A 22513-nucleotide genomic window follows, 5' to 3' on the forward strand; every position below is an offset into this window, starting at 1 on the left:
TGAACTCAGGACCTCTGGAGGAGCAGACAGTGCTCTTAACGACTGAGCCATCTCTCCAGCCTGAGTTCTCCTAACTCTCTTTGGAGTTGACAGTGTGTGCATGTGCGTGTGCATGTGCGTGTGCATGTGTATGTGGTGTGTAGTCACATCCATGCTCACACATGTGAAAGCTAATCAATGTGCAGTGTCTTCCTCTACTGCCCTCCACTGCTTTTTTTTTTTTTTTTTTTTTTGACACAGGGTTTCTCTCTATAGCCTTGAGTGTCCTAGACTCGCTTTGTAGACCAGGCTGGCCTTGAACTCACATCGATCCACCTGCCTCTGCCTCCCAAGTGCTGGGATTAAAGACTTGCGCCACCACACCCAGCTCCTCCACTGTATTTTTTTTGACATGAGATCCCTCACTGAATCTGGGGCTCACCAATTAGCTAGGTTGGTTGTCCATCAAGACCCCAGGCGCTTCCTGTCTCTGCCTCTCAGGTCTGGACTACAGGCACGCTTTGCCCCACCTGGGTTTTGAGTGTAGGTAAGAGGTGTACACACATGAATGTGCAGGCACACAGACCCAAGTATGCACACGTAGGGGCCTGAACAGAACACTGGGTGTCACAGACCCAAGCATGCACACGTAGGGGCCTGAACAGAACACTGGGTGTCTCTCCCTCTGTTGATCTTATTACCTTGAGATGGGATCTCACACTGGATTTTCAAAGCTTGGACCCAGGGCCTGGAGAGACCGCTCAGCGGTTAAGAGCACTGTCTGCTCTTCCAAAGGACCCGGGTTCAATTCCCTAGCACTCACATGGCAGCTCACACCTGTCTGTAACTCCAGTTGTGGGGATCTGACTCCCTCACACAGACATATGCAGGCAAAACACTGATGGACCTAAAATAAAAATTAAATAAAAATTTAAAAGGCTTGGGTCCACTTGTCTCTCTGCCCCTCAGTGCTGAAGGTTACAGGCGTGCACTGCCATGCCAACTTTTTATGGGGCACTGGTGTTTTGAACTCAGGTCCTCATGCTCACAAAACAAGCACCCCAGCACCATCAACACCCAGGAGGAGCACAAGTAAACACCCAGATTCTATTTTGGGGGTGTAGACGGTTTTTGTTTGTTTGCTTGGGGTTTGGTTTTTTGTTTTTTGTTTTTCAAGATAGGGTTTCTCTGTGTGGCTTTGGATGTCCTGGACTCGCTTTGTAGAGCAGGCTGGCCTCAAACTCACAAAGATCCACCTGCAGAATGTTGGTATTACAGGTGTGCACCACTGTGCCCAGCTCTTTTTTTGTTTTGTTTTGTTTTGTTTTTTAATATTTATTTATTTATTTTATGTAGATGAGTGCTCTATCTGCATGTACACCTGCATGGCAGAAGAGGGCATCGGATCCCAGTACAGATGGCTGTGAGCCACCATGTGGTTGCTGGGAATTGAACTCAGGACCTCTGGAAGAGTAGACAGTGTTCTTAACTGCTGAACCATCTCTCCAGGCCTTTTTGGGTTTGTTTGTTTGATTGATTGATTGATTAATTTCAGACAGGGTTTCTCTGTGTACCCTTGACTATCCCTGGAACTCACTCTGTAAACTAGGCTGGCCTTGAACTCAGTGATCCTCCTGCCTCTGCCTCTGGAGTGATGGGATTAAAGGTGTGCGCCACCACCACCACCACCACCTGGCTGAACCACAGATTCTTACTACAAGACCGAAGGCCATTGCACCTTCACACACCCTCCCTGCACAACACTAACCCTGAAGAGGCGTTGCCTGCTTTCTGTTGTTCCAGTCTTTGCTGAAGCCTCCTTGATAGAAACAAGCATGCTGTTTTAAAAGGCTTAGGAGATAAAATGTATCAAAGGATATAATTAGTTATTAGCTTTTAGCTGATTCCTCTGCAGTGCTGCTAGAGGAGAGAGCAGCGGAGCAGGAAGCTCAGGGCTCAGCTCAGCCAGTGAGGGGAACCGTGTGCTGAATACGTCCAGTAATTAGTTAATGAGACGTAGAAGGAAAAGGAAGTTTAAAAGGTGGAGCCTGGCAGTCTGTCCTCAAAACCATGAAACTAATGGGGGAAGGAAGTTATCTCAAGCTGCAGGCTCCCTATAGCTCCTTAGAAGGCCAGTTGGGGGGACAAGTAACCAGATACCAAGCACAGTCTGGGAAACAGTGTCAGATGTCCTCAATCCAAAGGCGGATTTGGTGGTGTGGGTGCGGGGTGCATATTATTACTCAAGGCTATGACAAAAGACCTGCTGGGAGCAGCTCAGGGAAGCAAGGGTTTATTTCTGACCAGAGTTCCAAGGGATCCTATGGAGAGTCATAGTGGAGAAGACTTGACAGCAGAAGCAAGAGGCAGCAGCTGGTCACGTTGCATCTCTAGTCAAGAGGCAGCTGGTCACGTTGCATCTCTAGTTAAGAGGCAGCTGGTCACGTTGCATCTCTAGTTAAGAGGCAGCTGGTCACGTTGCATCTCTAGTCAAGAGGCAGCTGGTCACGTTGCATCTCTAGTCAAGAGGCAGCTGGTCACGTTGCATCTCTAGTTAAGAGGCAGCTGGTCACACTGCATCTCTAGTTAAGAGGCAGCTGGTCATGTTGCATCTCTAGTTAAGAGGCAGCTGGTCATGTTGCATCTCTAGTTAAGAGGCAGCTGGTCATGTTGCATCTCTAGTTAAGAGGCAGCTGGTCACACTGCATCTCTAGTTAAGAGGCAGCTGGTCACACTGCATCTCTAGTTAAGAGGCAGCTGGTCACACTGCATCTCTAGTTAAGAGGCAGCTGGTCACACTGCATCTCTAGTCAAGAGGCAGCTGGTCACACTGCATCTCTAGTTAAGAGGCAGCTGGTCACACTGCATCTCTAGTCAAGAGGCAGCTGGTCATGTTGCATCTCTAGTCAAGAGGCAGAGAAAGGTGAATGCTGGTGCTCTCCTCACTTTCTGCGTTCTATTCAGTCTAAGACCCCATTCCAGGTGATGGTGCTACCCACATTCAAGTCTTCCCACCTTAATTAATGTAATCTAGAAAATCCTTCATTGACATGCCCAGAGATCTGTTTCCATGGTGATTCCGCATTCTAGAATAACTACCACAAAGAAACGCCCCCAGAAGCAGCCCAGCCAGAGGGAAACAAAAGAGAGACCAGGAGCAAACTGAGCACGAGGTGACTGTTTCTGCTAAAGTCCAGCCTCGCATGGACTTTACATAAAGAATGTTCCAGGCCCGAAGTGGTGCACTGTCAGCCCCAGGCTGTGTCTCCTCAAGCAGTGGGGCCAACCCTTCTCGGTCCTGTACCCCAAATCAGAACGAGAAGAGAGCCATGTCTCCCAGGCGTCTCTGATCCAAAATAACTCCCCAGCTGAGGTGCTGACCAGCAAAAGGCCACCAGTGAGCCACTGGGGTGGTAAAAGCTCCTGGGCACAATTCCATAGCGCCTACTTAGGAGGGGCAGCACGTTGTGGCCTTGCTGTGTCCGTGATCAAAGCTGCTCTTGTGTCTGTGTTCTAGACTGCACGGCAGGCCCGTGTCCTTTTGGAGAGGTTCTTCTTCAGCCATCCACATCAGAGCTGCCCACCCTCAACAGAACCTTCATCTGGGATGTCAGAGCTCATAAGAGCATTGGCCTGGAGCTGCAGTTCTCAGCCCCTCGCCTAAGGCAGATAGGGCCAGGCGAGAGCTGTGCCGCTGGAGTTACTTACTCCATCAGTGGCCGTATAGATACCACTGAGGTCAGGATTGGGACCTTCTGCAGTAATGGCACCGTGTCCCGGATCAAGATGCAAGAGGGTGTGAAAATGGCCTTACACTTGCCCTGGTTCCACTCCAGGAACATCTCAGGCTTCAGCATCGCCAACCGATCATCTATAAAACGTGAGTATGCCCCTCCTATGCCCACTATGTGATCAGATGGACATAGGCAGAATGTTCCAGAGTTTTCAACGTGTCAGCAATTTATTTGTTTGTTTGAGACTGTTTCTCAGTGTAGCCTTGGCTGTCCTGGAACTCATCAATAGACCAAGCTGGCTTGAACTCACAGAAATCTGCCTTCATCGACCTCCCCAGTGCTGGGATTAAAGGCGTGTGCCACTGCTGCCCAACAGATTTTTTTTTTCAAGACAGGATTTCCCTGTGTAGCCTTGACTGTTCTGGACTCTCTTTGTAGACCAGGCTGGCCTCGAACTCACAGAAATCTGCCTGCCTCTGCCTCCCAAGTGCTGGGATTAAAGGTGTGCACCACCGCTGCCCAACAGCGTTATTTTATTTTATTTTATTTTATTTTCTTCAAGATAGGATTTCCCTGTGTAGCCTTGACTGTTCTGGACTCTCTTTGTAGACCAGGCTGTCCCTGAACTCACAGAGATCCGCCTGCCTCTGCCTCCCGAGTGCTGGGATTAAAGGCGTGCAGCTATTTATTTTTTGAGACAGAGTCTCATATAGCCTAGGATGGCTACAAGTTCACTACGTAACCAAGACTGGCACTGAACCCCTGACCTTCCTGCCTCCATCTCCCTGGTGCTAGTATTACAAGTGCGCGTGACCAGACTGAGCTTCTTTTTCCGTCTGGCACACAGTGTTTGTTTCACAGAATGACATGGCATGGCCTTACAGACCCACATTCACAGAGCACGTCTCTGACTTTGTCCCCTGCCTTCTCCAAGCATGTCGGTGCAGCCTGTTGTGCTGGCCTCTCCCCTCATGCTCCCTCATGAGAGTCAACCTTGAAGGAGCCTGTGTTCAACGGCTCAACATTACAAAAAATAAGATGATAGAAACGTTAGCTAAGCAAACCATCCTAGAAGCAAAGGCAGTAAACACTCAAAGTTAATCACTTCCTCGTGATTCTTCTATGGCCTGCCTAATGCCCTCGGTGATGTGTGTCTGTCTGTCTGTCATGTCAGAACACTGCTCAGCTGCACGTTCAGATGTGCTGGGAATGTTTAACTAAGCCCTGGGGACTGTGTTAATTGCATGGAGATGGGTGCACTGAACAAACCCGTTTCCCCCAACCCAGTCAGCTATTCAATGCTTGCTCATACACCTGCCAGTGCGTATTTGTTCCTAGTCTCTGCCCTCAGTGTAAAGATCAGGTCCAGCCCCATCACTTCTGCCCTCAGCCATGAACAGCCAGTGTCAGCATCGCCTTTCTTTCTGCTTTGGATCTGTCTCGACAGGCCTGTGCATCATTGAGTCGGTATTCGAGGGTGAAGGCTCGGTGACCATGATGTCTGCCAACTACCCAGGAGGCTTCCCTGAGGATGAGCTCATGACCTGGCAGTTCGTTGTCCCTGTACACCTGAGGGCCAGTGTCTTCTTCCTCAACTTCAATGTCTCCAACTGTGAGAGGAAGGAGGAGCGAGTCGAATACTATATCCCAGGATCCACCACCAACCCGGAGGTGTTCAGGCTGCAGGACAAGCAGCCAGGGAACATGGCTGGGAGCTTCAACCTCTCCCTGCAAGGCTGTGACCAGGATGCCCAGCGCCCGGGGATCCTCCGGCTCCAGTTTCAGGTCCTGGTCCAGCGTCCACAGAATGAGAGCAGTGAGTAATCCGTAGTCTCCTTTTTCCTGTTCCTTGTGTGGCCTTAGGTGAGGAGGTGGCCTGTTCTGCGCATAGAGCAACCAGGAGATTCAGGAAGTGAGTGCTGACATAGACAGCCTCACTGGGAGACCCTGAGCCGGCACTTTGCTTTAGCACAGTATGAAGCAAACACAGTCCTGCATTCAGGGTGGGAAGGACGGTGGGTTTGGCTTTTGTTTTTAAGGTGCGTGCATGCATGCGTGCGTGCGTATGTGAGTCGTGTGTGTGCCTGTGGATGTGTGTGTGTGTGTGTCTGTGTGTCCGTGTGTATGTGTGTATGTGTGTCTGTGTGTATGTTGTGTATGTGCAGGTGCCATTACAGCAATTCTGAGCCACCTGATATGGGTGCTAGGAACTGAACTCAGATCCTCTTCAAGAACAAATTCTCTTACTACTGAGCCATCTCTCTAGCCCCAGCTAATCTGTTTCTAATGAGGACATTGAAAAGTTGCCTTGCAAGACCTCTCTTACCTTGACCCTGCAGTGGGAACCAAAATGTCAGTCAACACCATGAGCAACAACAGTGGGGTAGTGAACTCCCCACAGCCACACATTGGGCACACTGCATTTTAAACCCTGTGCTAAACATACCAAACATTACAAAGCCTTAGCTAATTCTAATCAAACCAAAAGATTCCAATGCGTGTGGGACTAGCCTTGAAGCTTACAGTTTAACAGCAGTAGAGCAAACTCAAAACCCAGAGCTTGTCAGAGGAAGAGAGTGTGTGTGTGTGTGTGTGTGTGTGTGTGTGTGTGTGTGTGTGTGTGTGTGTGCTCATCCCAAGAGATGACTTGTCACTTTGGCCACCTCACATGGCAGCTGCCTACCCATGCCTCGCACCCTGTCTCCTTGTGGTTTCAGATAAAGCCTATGTGGTGGAGAGAGAGAGAGAGAGAGAGAGAGAGAGAGAGAGAGAGAGAGAGAGAGAGAGAGAGAGTGTGTGTGTGTGTGTGTGTGTGTGTGTGTGTGTGTGTGTGCTCATCCCAAGAGATGACTTGTCACTTTGGCCACCTCACATGGCAGCTGCCTGCCCATGCCTCACACCCTGTCTCTTTGTGGTTTCAGACAAAGCCTACGTGGTGGACCTGAGTCAAGAAGAAGCCATGTCACTCAGCATAGAGCCACGGCCAGTCAAACACGGTGGCAAGTTTGACCCTAAGTGCATCGTGTGTCTCGAGTCTTGGTCCTGTAGTAACAATGTCACGCTGACAGCTGGCTCCAAACACAAGATTTCCTTCCTGTGCGATGACTTGACACAGCTGTGGATGAATGTGGAGAAAACCATAAGTACGCCCTTACCAAAGACCCTGACCATAGCTTTGCCCAGACGCTCAGACTGCATAGGCTCTCCCATGCTTCAGCCTCTTTATTAGAAAACTCTGTGTGTGTGTGTGTGTGTGTGTGTGTGTGTGTGTGTGTGTGTGTGTGTGAGACACACACAGGCACACACACCCAGACACAAGTGCACGCAGAAGTCAGAGAGCACAACTTATGGGAATCAGTTTCCTCCTTCTCCCATGTAGGTTCCAGGGATCAAACTTAGGTAGGTCCCCAGTCTGGCGGCGTGCGCCTCTATCCACTGAGCCCTCTTGCCTCGCTTAGTGGAGCTTAGTGTGTGGGTTGTGCAGGGCATAGTCTGAAGTGACCACTGAGGGCAAGTGAACAGGGGTGAGAGAGAGAATAGGCCAATGCTGAGATGCCTTGTCAGGATTGCCACAGCAGGCCTGGGTCCCAACCTGCCAGCCTTTCCCTGGGAAAGTCCTCTGCTCCTTTGCTCAGCTGTCCCGTCTCTGTGTCTCCATTTGTCTGCTTCCTGCCCCCTTGTCTGTCAAGAACTTAGACTCCTGGGACCCGGAGATGTAATTTAGTTGGTAGAATGCTTGCATAACATGCATTAGGTCTTGAAATATTTTTTGGTTTTATGACACCTGTAGCCTGGCTGTCCTGGACTCGCTCTGTAGACCAGGCTGGCCTCGAACTCAGAGATCCACCTGTCTCTGCCTCCCAAGTGGTGGGATCACAGGCATGCGCCACCATTCCTGGCTCTGAATTTAATTCTTAACACCATATAAACTAACTATTCCTTGGCTATACAAGTTCAAGCCCAGCCTGGGAAAGATGAGAGGCTAATAAAGCAAACAAACAAAATGGACTTAGCCTGGCTCCTTCTGTGGCTTGTGAAAGTCTTTTAGCAAATGCAACAAACCTCATACTCAAGATTTGCCGATGAAGTTCAATTGGAATAGTGATTTCCTGGCGTTCACAACACCCTGGGCTATCCCCAGTAGTGCATGAACTATGCATGCACCGCTATAATCCTAGGACTTGGGAAGTTAACGCAGGAGGATCAGAAGTTCAAAGTCATCTTTGGCTACATAGAGTTCCAGGCCAACCTAGCTATATGAGACCCTATCTCATGTAGCTGAATAGTGCTCAAGAGGCAAAGGCACACAAACTCTGGTGCCCATATTTGACCATGTTCCCTGGATGGGGAGGCCTGGTGGCACTCAGAGGAAGGATAGCAGGCCACCAAGAAGAGACTTGATACCCTATGAGCATATACAGGGGGAGGAGGTCCCCCTCAGGAACAGTCATAGGGGAGGGGAGTAAGGGGAAAATGAGAGGGAGGGAAGAATGGGAGGATACAAGGAATGTGATAACAATTGAGATGTAATATGAATAAATTAATAAACTATATTTTAAAAAAAGAGGCAAAGGCAGATAGAAGGTAGATGTGAGTTCAAGGCCAGCCTGGTCTACATAGAGAGTTTCAGGACAGCCAAAGTGGTATAAAGAGACTCAATGTTAAAGGAAAGAAAACCCAGCCATTTCCAGCTGAGAGAGACACCACGATCTCTGACACGAAGCTGGGGGTCACGGGAGCTAGAGTAGCATGAAGCCACCCAATTAGGAAGTGGCAGGACACTTCCAATTATGAGGTGCAAGCTAAGATGGCCACAGTGTCACTCACAGTTCTAACATGACACAAAAGTGCAGGGGCATGCTGGGGTGGAGACTTGTGTCTTAGCATCCCAGACAAAAGGAGAACACAAGTCAGAAGAGAGCATTTCTGTCCTGAGTGCTCACGGGGTCTTGGCTGCCAGGATGGTAGACAAGAAGAATAGGAAAGCTAGTTAAAAATCATGAGTGGAAAAGAAAGCAGGCAGCCCTAGATTCCGGCCTTCGGCAGCCCGTAAGCTAAGGAGGGTGCACCCCTCCCTCCCTGCACATGGGTACCACCAGCTTTCTCTTCCAGGCTGTCTGAACTACTACTGCTACAAGAGGTCCTTCCACCTGCAGGTGCCCAGGGACATCCTCCAGCTGCCCGTGCAGCTGCATGACTTCTCCTGGAAGCTACTGGCACCCAAGGACAGGCTCAGCCTTATGCTGGTGCCAAGTCAGAAGCTGCAGCAGCACACGCGGGAGAAGGCCTGTAACTCCAGCTTCGGCTACCTCGTGGCCAGCACCGCCCCTGGCCAGGACTTGTACTTTGGCTCCTTCTGCCCAGGGGGCTCCATCGAGAAGATCCAGGTGAAGCAGAACAGCTCCGTGACGCTGCGAACGTACGCACCCAGCTTCCAACAAGAGGTCTCCAGGCAAGGACTGACAGCATCCTTCATACCGTATTTCAAAGGTAAGCGGCCCCTTGCTCATACACCACCAGCCATTCCTGTTAGCCACTCAGTGTGTCTTGCATAAACCTGTATTAGTTACTTTCCTGTTGTGTGATCAGGTACATAAGACGCACCTGAGGGAAAGGTTTACTGCGGCTCACAGTTCACAGGCATAGTCCGCCACAGTAAGGAAGTCACAGCAGTGTGAGCCTGTGTCTGCACTTAGGAAGCAGAGAGGGACAGGAAGTGCTGCTATAAAACCTCAGGGCCCAGATGACCCACTTCCTCCAGCAAGTCTCCACTAACTGCGGTTTTACAGCCTTCCAACAGCATCACTCAAGGGATAATAAACATTCGGAGACGTGTCCCCCGGGGGACTTTTCACATTAAAACATTAGCAGAGCCTTTAACAAAACTGTCCATTTACAGAGAAGCGATTGTTGCCAGAGGTTGGTCCTGCATCAGAGGTGTGCAGGACATTGGGTCCCAATCCTGGCTTTTTCATCAACCACCCATGGAAATTTCTAGATCTTACAAGTTCCAAAAATGTTTCTGACAGTGGGATGCAATGGCTGGCAGGCAGTAAGACAAGGAATCAGGTTCTAGTCTTTTTTTGGGAGCTGACATGGGAAAATAATGAGAAACGACCATTAAAAACCTGAATTTTTATGATTCTGCTTTTACAATTCAGTATACCATGGAGAGCACAGCGGGGGAAGGGGGATTCCTGGGGAAGAAGTGGCAGGTACAAGGGTCCTATTCTGCATGGCAGAGGCAGGATCAAAGTCCACAGTGTTCTGAGCTAGAAAGTGAGGTCTAAATGGCTCTCTGGGGTCACCTGAATGCAGCAGAGTACAAAAGTCACAATCGCCATTATGTGTTGCTCAAAGATTGATTATGTTAAATTAGAGGGCATTTTCAAATTGGCTGAGACCCTTGTTTGACTTTTCAGTGGCATAGTGGGAAAGAAATGGATCTTTGGCCATAGATTAAGGTCAGTCCAGGCCGACTACCATCTCCAAGGTTACCAGGGAAACGCCTTTGGGAACCCTTTGAAAATCGGGGTCATTCTCATCAGGGCACATTGTTAGTTCTAGTCTATCTGGAGCTCACAGCAGACCTGTGGGCATGTCGGAAGCCCTTTTAACTTGGAAACTCCAGATTTCTGCCCAAACCTGAAGGTTTTTGGTTGTTGTTGTTGTTGTTGTTGTTGTTTATCCTCTAGGGCAGACATAGATATATGCCACTCCCACAGCAAAGTAGGACGGGTGTTGCCATGTTAGGAACATTTCTGAGAACCCTCATTTGGTGAACTGTTCTGATGTTTGTTTGTTTGAAAGAACCTGGATGCCTTGTCTAACAGAGATATATCCTTCACTGGCCAATACAATAGTCACATATGATTATGGAAACCAAAATCAATGTTAAATAAATGAAAAATATGAGTCTTTGTTGTATTGGCTTTCTGTCGCTATGAGATAAAGAACTGAAACGCAGTAAGTTTGTTTTGGCTGGCTGAAGGCTGACTCTGGTGGTCCAGCTGCTTTGGGGGTCTGTGTTGGAGCAATACCTCCTAGTAGGAATGTGAATGTGAGGGGCTGCTCGCCTCCTGGTCATCAGCAAGCCAAACGAAAGGGAAGGACAGGTCCCCAACAGCCCCTTTAAGGGTATGTCCCCAGTGACCTAACTTCCTTCTACCTGACCTCCCCCTTAAAGGTTCGGTCACTTCCCAGTAGCAGTGTGGCCTGGTAACTGAGCCTATACTACACAGCCTTTGGGGAAAGCTCAAGTATCAGTGTTGCTCCCAGATCAATCCAAAAAAAGAACCAGAAAACACATGAAACCATTGTAAAATGCAAGAAGAATCTTTAATTTAGCTCTGAGCTGGGTTGCACCTGATCCCCCAAATGCTAGGCCTCAGGAGTGACCTCGAGGCCATGATCTGAGGTCCTTTTATTCTCTCTTCCTCTTTTCCCCCCTTTGGTTTTTTGAGACAGGGTCTCTGTGTTAGCCTTGGCTGTCCTAGATTTGCTTTGTAGACCAGGCTGGCCTCGAACCTTTTATCCTCTCAATGTCCTTTAAGCAGAAAAGGGGCGCCAAGACCACTCGTGACTTAACTTCTTTTGTCGTCTGCCCCCCCACACACACACATCACGGGATGGGTCGGCTACTAGGTAACGCTATCTCTGGTGGGCAGGAAGGAATGTGGCCATAAAACTGTATTTCTTATCAACTCTATCTCTGGTGGGACCTCTGGTCCGGTCAGTCATGAGGCGTTGCTATCTCCACTGGGGGATTGTGGTGCCCGCGCCACCGTGGTACCAAGTCGAGAGCGAGGGACTGCGGATTTAACTCTCTCTCTCACACACACACACACACACACACACACACACACTAGCACAGTGGGTCCTTCATGCTAAGAAAGCAGCAGCCGCAGCAGCAGCCGAGGCAGCGGTTTTTTATTCTCCAGAGTTCCAAAGAGCCTTCTTATAGGCAGCCAAACAGGAATCCTCCTCCCAGGTGAAATCCCTCAAGAGGTGATTGCACACAGGAGGAAAAGTCTCGAGGAAGGGAGGGGTGCGTTCTCAGAGCAGTAAACATGACTAGCTAACCAAGATAAACACAGACATGGAAGCTGCTAGAAACAGGACATGAAACAGCAAGACAGGCAGGCAGCCCAATCGGGCCTGGTTCCTACAGGGGATGCTCTTTGCAGCTGGCCAGATTATCTCCTGGAGGCCTATTTCTTAACCTTTGCCCCAGTTACCCTGAAATCCAATTTCAGTTCTTCTGGGATCTCATCGCTATACCACACCGTCACACTGGGCACGAAGTAAGTGCTCAACAGCTGCACATGAATAACGGCCACCTATTGGACAGTCACAGCGTAGAACGTGTCCATGACAGCAGGAAGCTCTGTCAGCTGATGCTGGTGCAGACTGCTCAGTGTCCCTTACACTGCCCCTTCCCCTCACCATTTTGTTGAGTGAAACATCTGTCTGAGTCTCTTCCCTTTCCTTTAGAGGAAGGCATCTTCACGGTGACCCCGGACACAAAAAGCAAGGTCTACCTGAGGACACCCAACTGGGACCGTGGCCTGCCTGCCCTCTCCTCGGTGTCTTGGAACATCAGTGTGCCTAGCAACCAAGTGGCTTGTCTGACCTTCTTCAAAGAGCGTTCCGGCGTGGTCTGCCAGTCGGGGCGTGCGTTCATGATCATCCAGGAACACCGGGGCCGGGCAGAGGAGATCTTCAGCCTGGAGGAGCAAGTGCTGCCTAAGCCAAGTTTCCATCGTCACAGCTTCTGGGTTAATATCTCCAACTGTAGCCCCGTGAATGGCAAGCAGCTGGATCTGCTCTTCTGGGTGACCCTCACCCCAAGGACTGTGGGTAAGGACTTTCAGAGTCTCCTAGAGTTGGGGAAGGAAAGAAAATTGGCATCTGAGTGGCCGGGAACAAGTGTCGGAGGCAAGCCCGGAAACAGGCTGAGTCCTAGCTGTGCACGTGTCAGTCAGCTGTACTGTATATCGTTTATCACTGTTCATGCATTGACGGGGCAAGTCTGCCCTGAGCTGGGCTTATCAGGCTCCCTCACTCATCTGCAGATTGATTACAAGACTTTGCTGATTTAGTTGTGTACTGATGTTCCCAAAGGTCCAAGCCAAAATCATCTGAGGCAGCTGAGCTTACTTGACTCTCCACTGCATAGCGAGCCCTGCTGAGAAATGCGCAGGACACCAAAGGGCGCACAGAGGGAGCGTGCAGAACACAGCTGCCGCCACAGCCTTCTCACTCACCTGGACCCTTACGCTACGACTCTTAACTCTTGACTCTTGAACTCCATGAGACAGATGATAGATAGATAGATAGATAGATAGATAGATAGATAGATAGATAGGTAGATAATTGATAGATAGATAGGTAGATGATAGATAGATAGATAGATAGATAGATAGATAGATAGATGATAGATAGATAAATGATTGATAGATAGAAGATAGATATTGATATAGATATAGATATTGATATATATGAATTCTCTTCACTCCTGTGATCTTCATCTGTAGAGTGAGAGGTGGAGAATCATAGGGATTCAGTAATGAAGGTTGAAAAAAGGAGAGCCTGGAGACAGACAGACAGACAGACAGACAGACAGAGACAGAATTGATCAAAAGCCACTACTGAGAATGCCCAACTCTGAGGTTACCACTTGCCTTTCCTTTTCTGTCACTGATTTCTGTGTCATCCAAACCCACCCTTTGTTTCTTGCCGAGCACCCGGTGAGTCCTAGATCCCTGCGTGGCGTGCTGCTCCTTCTCAGGCCTGGGCTCTTCCACTGTGCAGTGTGGGGAAAAGAGAACTCCGCTGAAATGGCCTGGCCCTTCGCTCCTTCTGGCGTCTGAGCCCCTGCTGTCCTCTCTGCTCCTCTCCTCTTCCTTCTCTCAGACAGCCTGGTGACCAGGGGACGCACCCAGTGGAAGCCAGGAGTGGGCGTTGGGTAGACGGTAGGTCCCTGCACACACATCCTTTTCATGTATCTAAGTGCTACATACAAAGTACTCCACATTGTATGGGCTTAGACCAGTGGTTCTCAACCTGTGGATCGCAGCCCCCACAAGGGTCGCACATCAGATGTTCTGTATGTCAGATATCCTGTATGATTCATAACAGTAGCAAAATTACAGTTATGAAGTGGCAACAAAATAATTTCATGGTTGGCAGGGTTGTCATGGGTCACCACAGCACGAAGAACTGTGCTAAAGGGTCACAGCATTAGGAAGGCCAAGGAGCACTGTCTTAGACAGTCACTATTTGTTTGCTTATAACTATGGGTCAGAGATTTGGCAGGTGCCGCCCTTTGCTCATCTTTGCTCGGGGAGCTTGCGTGGCGACGGATGACCAGGCGGACCAGACGAGCAGGGCTGTGGGTCATTGCATCCTAGGCCACGGAACTAACATGGGGTGCTGCGGAGACCTTTGCCCAGACCAGTGTGCTCTCAGGAGGAGAGAAGCTAGGCTCGAGTCTCTCCTCAGGAAGAGCCCCCCACCCCCTCCACCCCTGCGTCTCAAAATCAGGGAGGGAAAGGCTTGCAGCGTGTAGAAAGCAGCTGCTGGAATCACAAGCCACAAAGAGACAGCCACAGAAACAGGAGCCAAACTTTACTGTGCATTCGGTGCAGAACGGGGGAGTCAAAAGCCAAAAGGTTAAAGGGGAGCAAAAAGCAGGATGAGGAGGAGGGTGGGGACCAGAAGGCTCGAGAGGGGAGGACCAGAAAGGTGACCAGAAGGAGCCAAAGGCGACCCCCCACCTGGGAACCCAGGGTTTTAAAGCCCTACGCGGGGTATGGTTTCTGTTTATAGTAAACGTCCTGAGAGCTTTATCTCCCTAAGGGGAATAGTCCTTGGTAATCCAGAGGTGGTGTTTAAGTTTTTTGTTAAAGCAGAATCAGGTCTGTGACACCTCTCACCAGATGGGATTTAGGGGGCAACCGGGACCAAGAGAGAGTACCCCTCCCTTTCCGAGCTTGTTAGACCCGCTTTCCAGAGGGGTTGGACTTCCACCTTGCCCAGCAATGCCCCACAAGTAGCTGTCCTCCGGCCTCTGTTTCATGCATCTAAGTGCTGCTACATACAAATTACTCTAAATTGTGTCGGCTTAGACAGTCACTATTCTGTTTGCTCATAAGCATGGGTTAGAAACACAGTGGCCGGACACTATAGGTCGGACAACACAGTGGTTCATACGCATACAACAAACAGCTCAAAAAACGGAATAGTTTGGCTGGAGACGCACCTGGGCCTTGGCTTCCCACCTTGGCTCCATGGAGTTTAACACCTATGGAGGCCCTGCGTGACCAACACGAGTGGCTCCCACATAGCCAGGCTTTGTACAGACTGCCTGGCTTCCTGTCGTGAAGAAAGTACCAGCTGACCGTTCCTGTAGAGATCAGGCTCAGATCTGACCCAGTCGCCTCCAGTTTTGTAGCAGCAGGGGAGCAGCTGGGGCCGGGAGACTCACCACGTTCTTACTTTGCCCCCCTCTCTCCGCTCACAGACTTGGCTGTCATCATCGGTGCAGCAGGAGGCGGAGCCCTGCTACTGTTCGCCCTGGGACTTCTCATCTGCTGCCTGGTGAAAAAGAAGTAGGTGGAACCTCTCCAGCTGTCGCTCACTGATCTAATGGCTTCTTGGATTACAACACTGGATGGATGGATGGATGGACAGATGGATGGACGGACAGACGGATGGATGGACAGATGGATGGATGGATGGATGGATGGATGGACAGATGGATGGATGGATGGATGGACAGATGGATGGATGGATGGATGGACAGATGGATGGATGAATGGATGGATGGACAGACGGATGGACGGACGGATGGACAGATGGACAGATGGATAGAGAGATGGATGGATGGTTTCAGACAGTGTATTATATATTCCTGACTGGCCCTGAGCTCCCTACCCTCTTCTACCTCCTCGAGTGCTAGGATTACAGGCATGTGTCGCCACATCAGCTTACTCATGTCAGTGATGTTTTTTGATTAGCATTTCCCCACAAAGATCAACGTTAAATATTCTCACCAAGGATGTATTACAGTTTCAGAGGGTGGAGGCATACCTGGGGGAGTGAAATACACACACACACACACACACACACAAACACACACACACACAGAAATAGAGAGACAGAGACAGAGAGAGACATCCTGGCCCCAGCACAAGTCTCCTGTGTTTGCTTATCAGGCCATGGCAGCAAGAATGCTTGTAGCGGGAGCCACGCCCTCTGCTACCTGGAGGGAAAACAAGTGTTTTGCCCTGGCTTGTTCTCCATTACTTTTTTCAGCAAACTCTGTTTTGTGCTTATCTGTGGGACTGCAGACCTGTGCCAAAAGACGTCCCTAAAGCTAAGAGAAAGTGGGGCCTGGTTAGCTGCCTTGTCTCCTTGTGAGTGTGCAGGTGTATGTGTGGTACGTGTGTGTTCTGTCGTGGTGTGGAGGCTATGTGAGTGTGCAGGTGTGTGTGGTACACATGTGTGCTCTGGTCATGGTGTGGAGGCTATGTGAGTGTGCAGGTGTGTGTGGTACACATGTGTGCTCTGGTCATGGTGTGGAGGCTATGTGAGTGTGCAGGTGTGTGTGTGTGGTACACGTGTGTGTTCTGTCGTGGTGTGGAGGCTATGTGAGTGTGCAGGTGTGTGTGTGGTACACGTGTGTGTTCTGGTTGTGGTGTGGAGGTTATGTGAGTGTGCAGGTGTGTGTGTGGTACACGTGTGTGTTCTGTCGTGGTGTGGAGGCTATGTGAGTGTGCAGGTGTGTGTGGTACACGTGTGTGTTCTGTCGTGGTGTGGAGGCTATGTGAGTGTGCAGGTGTGTGTGGTACACATGTGTGCTCTGGTCATGGTGTGGAGGCTATGTGAGTGTGCAGGTGTGTGTGGTACACATGTGTGCTCTGGTCATGGTGTGGAGGCTATGTGAGTGTGCAGGTGTGTGTGTGTGGTACATGTGTGTGTTCTGTCGTGGTGTGGAGGCTATGTGAGTGTGCAGGTGTGTGTGTGTGGTACACGTGTGTGTTCTGGTTGTGGTGTGGAGGCTATGTGAGTGTGCAGGTGTGTGTGTGTGGTACACGTGTGTGTTCTGTCGTGGTGTGGAGGCTATGTGAGTGTGCAGGTGTGTGTGTGGTACACGTGTGTGTTCTGTCGTGGTGTGGAGGTTATGTGAGTGTGCAGGTGTGTGTGTGGTACACGTGTGTGTTCTGGTTGTGGTGTGGAGGCTATGTGAGTGTGCAGGTGTGTGTGTGGTACACGTGTGTGTTCTGTCCTGGTGTGGAGGCTATGTGAGTGTGCAGGTGTGTGTGTGGTACACGTGTGTGTTCTGGTTGTGGTGTGGAGGCTATGTGAGCGTGCAGGTGTGTGTGGTACACGTGTGTGTTCTGTCGTGGTGTGGAGGCTATGTGAGCGTGCAGGTGTGTGTGTGGTACACGTATGTGTTCTGGTTGTGGTGTGGAGGCTATGTGAGTGTGCAGGTGTGTGTGTGGTACACGTGTGTGTTCTGTCGTGGTGTGGAGGCTATGTGAGTGTGCAGGTGTGTGTGTGGTACACGTGTGTGTTCTGTCGTGGTGTGGAGGCTATGTGAGTGTGCAGGTGTGTGTGTGTGGTACACGTGTGTGTTCTGTCGTGGTGTGGAGGCTATGTGAGTGTGCAGGTGTGTGTGTGGTACACGTGTGTGTTCTGTCCTGGTGTGGAGGCTATGTGAGTGTGCAGGTGTGTGTGTGGTACATGTGTGTGTTCTGGTTGTAGTGTGGAGGCTATGTGAGTGTGCAGGTGTGTGTGGTACACGTGTGTGTTCTGTCGTGGTGTGGAGGCTATGTGAGTGTGCAGGTGTGTGTGTGGTACACGTGTGTGTTCTGTCGTGGTGTGGAGGCTATGTGAGTGTGCAGGTGTATGTGTGGTACATGTGTGTGTTCTGGTCATGGTGTGGAGGCTATGTGAGTGTGCAGGTGTGTGTGTGTGGTACACGTGTGTGTTCTGTCTTGGTGTGGAGGCTATGTGAGTGTGCAGGTGTGTGTGTGGTACACGTGTGTGTTCTGTCGTGGTGTGGAGGCTATGTGAGTGTGCAGGTGTGTGTGTGTGGTACACGTGTGTGTTCTGTCGTGGTGTGGAGGCTATGTGAGTGTGCAGGTGTGTGTGTGGTACACGTGTGTGTTCTGTCGTGGTGTGGAGGCTATGTGAGTGTGCAGGTGTATGTGTGGTACATGTGTGTGTTCTGGTCATGGTGTGGAGGCTATGTGAGTGTGCAGGTGTGTGTGTGTGGTACACGTGTGTGTTCTGTCTTGGTGTGGAGGCTATGTGAGTGTGCAGGTGTGTGTGTGGTACACGTGTGTGTTCTGTCGTGGTGTGGAGGCTATGTGAGTGTGCAGGTGTGTGTGTGTGGTACACGTGTGTGTTCTGTCGTGGTGTGGAGGCTATGTGAGTGTGCAGGTGTGTGTGTGGTACACGTGTGTGTTCTGTCGTGGTGTGGAGGCTATGTGAGTGTGCAGGTGTGTGTGGTACACGTGTGTGTTCTGTCGTGGTGTGGAGGCTATGTGAGTGTGCAGGTGTGTGTGTGGTACACGTGTGTGTTCTGTCGTGGTGTGGAGGCTATGTGAGTGTGCAGGTGTGTGTGTGGTACACGTGTGTGTTCTGGTTGTGGTGTGGAGGCTATGTGAGTGTGCAGGTGTATGTGTGGTACATGTGTGTGTTCTGGTCATGGTGTGGAGGCTATGTGAGTGTGCAGGTGTGTGTGTGTGGTACACGTGTGTGTTCTGTCTTGGTGTGGAGGCTATGTGAGTGTGCAGGTGTGTGTGTGGTACACGTGTGTGTTCTGTCGTGGTGTGGAGGCTATGTGAGTGTGCAGGTGTGTGTGTGTGGTACACGTGTGTGTTCTGTCGTGGTGTGGAGGCTATGTGAGTGTGCAGGTGTGTGTGTGGTACACGTGTGTGTTCTGTCGTGGTGTGGAGGCTATGTGAGTGTGCAGGTGTGTGTGTGGTACACGTGTGTGTTCTGTCGTGGTGTGGAGGCTATGTGAGTGTGCAGGTGTGTGTGTGGTACACGTGTGTGTCCTGGTCATGGTGTGAAGGCTAGAGAACAGCATCTAAATATCATTCTTCAATTTTTAAAAATATAATTTTTATTACATTTTATCTATTATGTATGTGTATTATACGTGTGGACACATGTCACAGCCCATGTTTGGTGGCCAGAGGACAATCTGTGAGAACTGGTTCTCTCTTTCCACCATGAGTTTTTGGGAACCAGACTTGGTTACACATCAGGCTTGCTCGGCAGTGAGCCCCGGCAGCATGCACGTCTCCCGCCCCGCACTGGGATTACAGATGGATGCTGGGCCTCTGACTGGGTCTCCATGCTCACAGAGCAGGCACTTTACCAACTATCTCCGCAGTCCCCGAACGTTTTAAGTTCACTATGGCCCTGGGCAAATCCCTGCTGTGCAGTCTTAAGCCATCCAGCTTTTGAGAAATGCTTGGCTCCTCCTTGTCCGGGTACACAGCGTATCCCAGTTAACACTGAGCCCCCAGTGCCTCTTGGAGATTTGGATGTGGTTGAAGGGAAGAGTCCAGCTGTCATGCCTCCTGTTCCAGACTATTGCAGATTGACCTGAGACTTGTCAGCACAGACAGGCTTTCTGTGGTCTTCAGTTGCATGAGGCGTCTAGCTGACGTGCTTGTGTGAAGCCACTGGTCCCCAAGTTGTATGTGTGGGGGGGGGGCAGGTTGTGCAAGGACAAGGGGAAATACTGACACTGAACGTGTTCCCCCGATAGGTATTCACTGAGGGTCTCCTTTGTAATGTACTGGGGATAAAACAGGAGCAAGAGAGCCCTTTCCACAATCCATGGGTAAAGGGAAGAGCTAGGCACCGTGAGGCTGAGACAGGGGCCGGTGGGGGTGGGGCCTTCCTGTTGAAGGCTTCCTGTGAGAGCTCCTGGAGCTGGTCAACACCAGATGGATTTTTTAGCTCCCCAAAGCATAGTCCAGGATTAGTGAGCTGCCAGTCTTTGCACGCTGCAGCCTATTATGCTAATTGGGCTGACAGCATCCTTTTGAGTCAGCCATTGTCCAAGTCCCTGTTGCTTTGGTTCACTGAAGGCAAAAAGCCCTGTGCCCGAGGCAGACGTGCCAACGACTGTCCACATCTGAGTACCAAAGAACATCACACACCCAAAGCTAATGGCTCAGGGAACCTGGATTTTGTCTGTACTCTAGCTTGGTTTTTTTTTTTTCCTTCCCCTGGTGGCTGCTGTTGATGGAATGGGGACGGAGCCACTCAGCTAATGAGGAGCTCTTCTGTCCTCAACTATAGCAGATTAGCTAGCTCATACCCTTCTCTCCTGAGTGCTGATATTAACCGTCTGGCATTAGCTAATCAGCGTTGCTCTCTGCACAAGCAGCAGCAGCAGCACAGTACTGACTGTTCTAGAAGGCTGGCCTGGGCCTGCTGAGCTGATGTGGTTTAGAAAGCTTTGTGCATCTCTAATTCTGGGAAGGAAGATGAGGAGGAATTACCAGGTATCTCCATTGTTGGTCTCCCTGAAGTCGATCAGAGGCAAAACAAATTCCCTTAAACCACCTCTTCCACTTAGGACCCCTCAAGATCCACCTTGGAACCCTGAGACAAAGGCTCTTTTGCTGAAGAGAGTGGCCCCTAGGACAGCTTCATCTTCACATGCTAATGGCCCTTAAAGACTTGTGTGAGCTAGGCTTTAGAACCCCCAGGGACTCCCTCATGCTGCTCATCCCTTTGGTTTCTTATCTGGTTGTGTCACTCTCCACAAACAGGAAGAAGGTCAGCAAGGGTCCTGCTGTGGGCATCTACAACGGCAACGTCAATACCCAGCTGCCCCAGACTCAGAAGTTCCAGAAAAGACGAAAGGACAATGACTCCCACGTGTATGCAGTCATCGACGACACCATGGTGTACGGGCACCTGCTGCAGGACTCCGGCGGATCCTTCACCCAGCCGGAGGTGGACACCTACCGGCCCTTCCAGGGCCCCGTGGGGGACTGCCCCCCCTCCCCGCCCCCTATATTCTCCAGGACCCCAACTGCGAAGTTCACTGCAGATGAGCCAGCCCCTAGTAGCCCTCCTGAGTCTGAGAGCGAACCCTACACTTTCTCACACCCCAACAAGGAGGTGGTCGGTGTCAGGGTGACAGACATCCCCTTACTCGACACCCGGGGGTCAGTGGAGGAAGAAGATTAACTTGGCCCCATTCCAAAGACTTTGCCATGATGCCTGGCACCGGGCGTCGAGACGCGCAGAACTGTCCCAATCAGAAGTCAGATGGACGAGCAGTGGACTAGGAGGAGGAGGAGGAGCGTCTGCAAGGTGCAGCCAAATCTTGATTTTTCTGGTGGACTCCTCCTTCCAGTGATGAGCAAGCCATGGCTTCTGATGGGAAGGCCTTCCTGAACTCAGGTTGTGTTGGGGCTGGCCACAGGGACAGAAGAGAGACATGGTCCACCCAGACAGGACTGCAACGAGCCCTGGACTCCCAATGGTTAGAGAGAGACTTAGCTGATTCTCGGAAGCTCTGTTGAGGTCTCTGCTCTCACTGGAATCCTCTGGATGAACATGACGATGTGCTTTTTTTTTTAGTAGACGTAGTAGTATTTATTTGGTGGTCCTGTATGTTTTTAAAAGTTGCATGTGGATCTGGGGGTGCAGCTCAGTTGGTAGAGTGCTTGCTTAACACATACAACGCTCTGGGCTCCTCCCTCAATGCACCTGTGATGGTGCACACCTGTAATCAAGCACTAGGGAGGCAGGAGGGTCAGAATTTCAAGGTCGTCATCAAATATGTAGTAAGTTGGAGGAAGACTCTTAAAGACTCTTAAAAACATGCACAGCTCCTTTGACCCTGTCTAGTAATGACTGGTGCTAACTGTTTTGGACAGCTGTGTTTTTGGGTTTTGCAGACCACTAGATAAATGTGTACCTGTGGTCTGCCCAGCCAGAAAAATATGTGAGTGTGTGTGTGTGTGTGTGTGTGTGTGTGTGTGTGTGTGTGTGTGTCTTACTCAGTAAGAGATTTCCCAATCCTTGGCTGTATACAACTGTCCTCCTGCAGAATTTATCACAGATCCCCTCGCCCCCTACTCTAATAATAAATTTCCTTGAGTTGCCCTGTATGGTGTGTGGCTCTCCCAGCTGCAGCAATACTTTGACATGTAAACAGAAATCTTGAGAGTAATTTGATCCTTTAAAAGTATATAAATATTGGCGGTGGTAGCACTTGGGAGGCAGAGGCAGGCAGATAGCTGTGAGTTCAAGGCCAGCCTGGACTGTAGAGTGAGTTCTAGGACAGCCAGAGCTACACAGAGATATACATATGTAAACACCAGAGAGCAGCCGTCTGCGTCAGTTTCCCTGTGTCACTGCAGCACATCCTTTGGTGGCTTAAAAACAGCACCAATACACTTCTGGAGATCAGAATTCCCAAACTAGCTTGGCAGAACTGAAATCAGGGTGTTGGTAAAGCTGTGCTTCCAAGGCTCTCAGAGTTTTCTTGCCTGTCCCAGCTTCTAGAAGCACCCATGGCTGGGCAAGGCTGTTGCACATGGTATGGCTGATCACTTACTCAACTTCCTACTTCACTTGCAAATCTCATATAGTTCGCACATCAACAGCCTTGACTTAATGACCCTGGGAAGGTTCTACATCCATGGGCTGTAGGTGTGGACATCTCGGAGGGAAAGAGGGCATTGCTCTCCCATTGCACCCTCCTGCCACTGGTGCTAAAAAGCACTTAGCTTGTAGTCTTTTTTTCT

General features: G+C 50.3%; 1 protein-coding gene across 1 annotated transcript in view; it reads left to right on the top strand.

The window, feature by feature from the left end:
- The window catches only part of CDCP1 (CUB domain containing protein 1), a 41588-nt gene extending 19714 nt beyond the window's left edge, over nucleotides 1-21874 (top strand). The window contains exons 3-9 of the mRNA XM_084752344.1: nucleotides 3497-3859; nucleotides 5161-5529; nucleotides 6635-6856; nucleotides 8826-9203; nucleotides 12207-12572; nucleotides 15238-15325; nucleotides 20522-21874. Of these exons, the coding sequence (XP_084608470.1) occupies nucleotides 3497-3859; nucleotides 5161-5529; nucleotides 6635-6856; nucleotides 8826-9203; nucleotides 12207-12572; nucleotides 15238-15325; nucleotides 20522-20945 (2210 nt within the window). The 3' untranslated portion in view covers nucleotides 20946-21874. The remainder of the gene's footprint in view (nucleotides 1-3496; nucleotides 3860-5160; nucleotides 5530-6634; nucleotides 6857-8825; nucleotides 9204-12206; nucleotides 12573-15237; nucleotides 15326-20521) is intronic.
- Nucleotides 21875-22513: the final 639 nt, after the last annotated feature.

Source organism: Acomys minous (assembly GCF_964271855.1).
Source record: "Acomys minous genome assembly, chromosome: 13".
NCBI lineage: Eukaryota > Metazoa > Chordata > Mammalia > Rodentia > Muridae > Acomys > Acomys minous.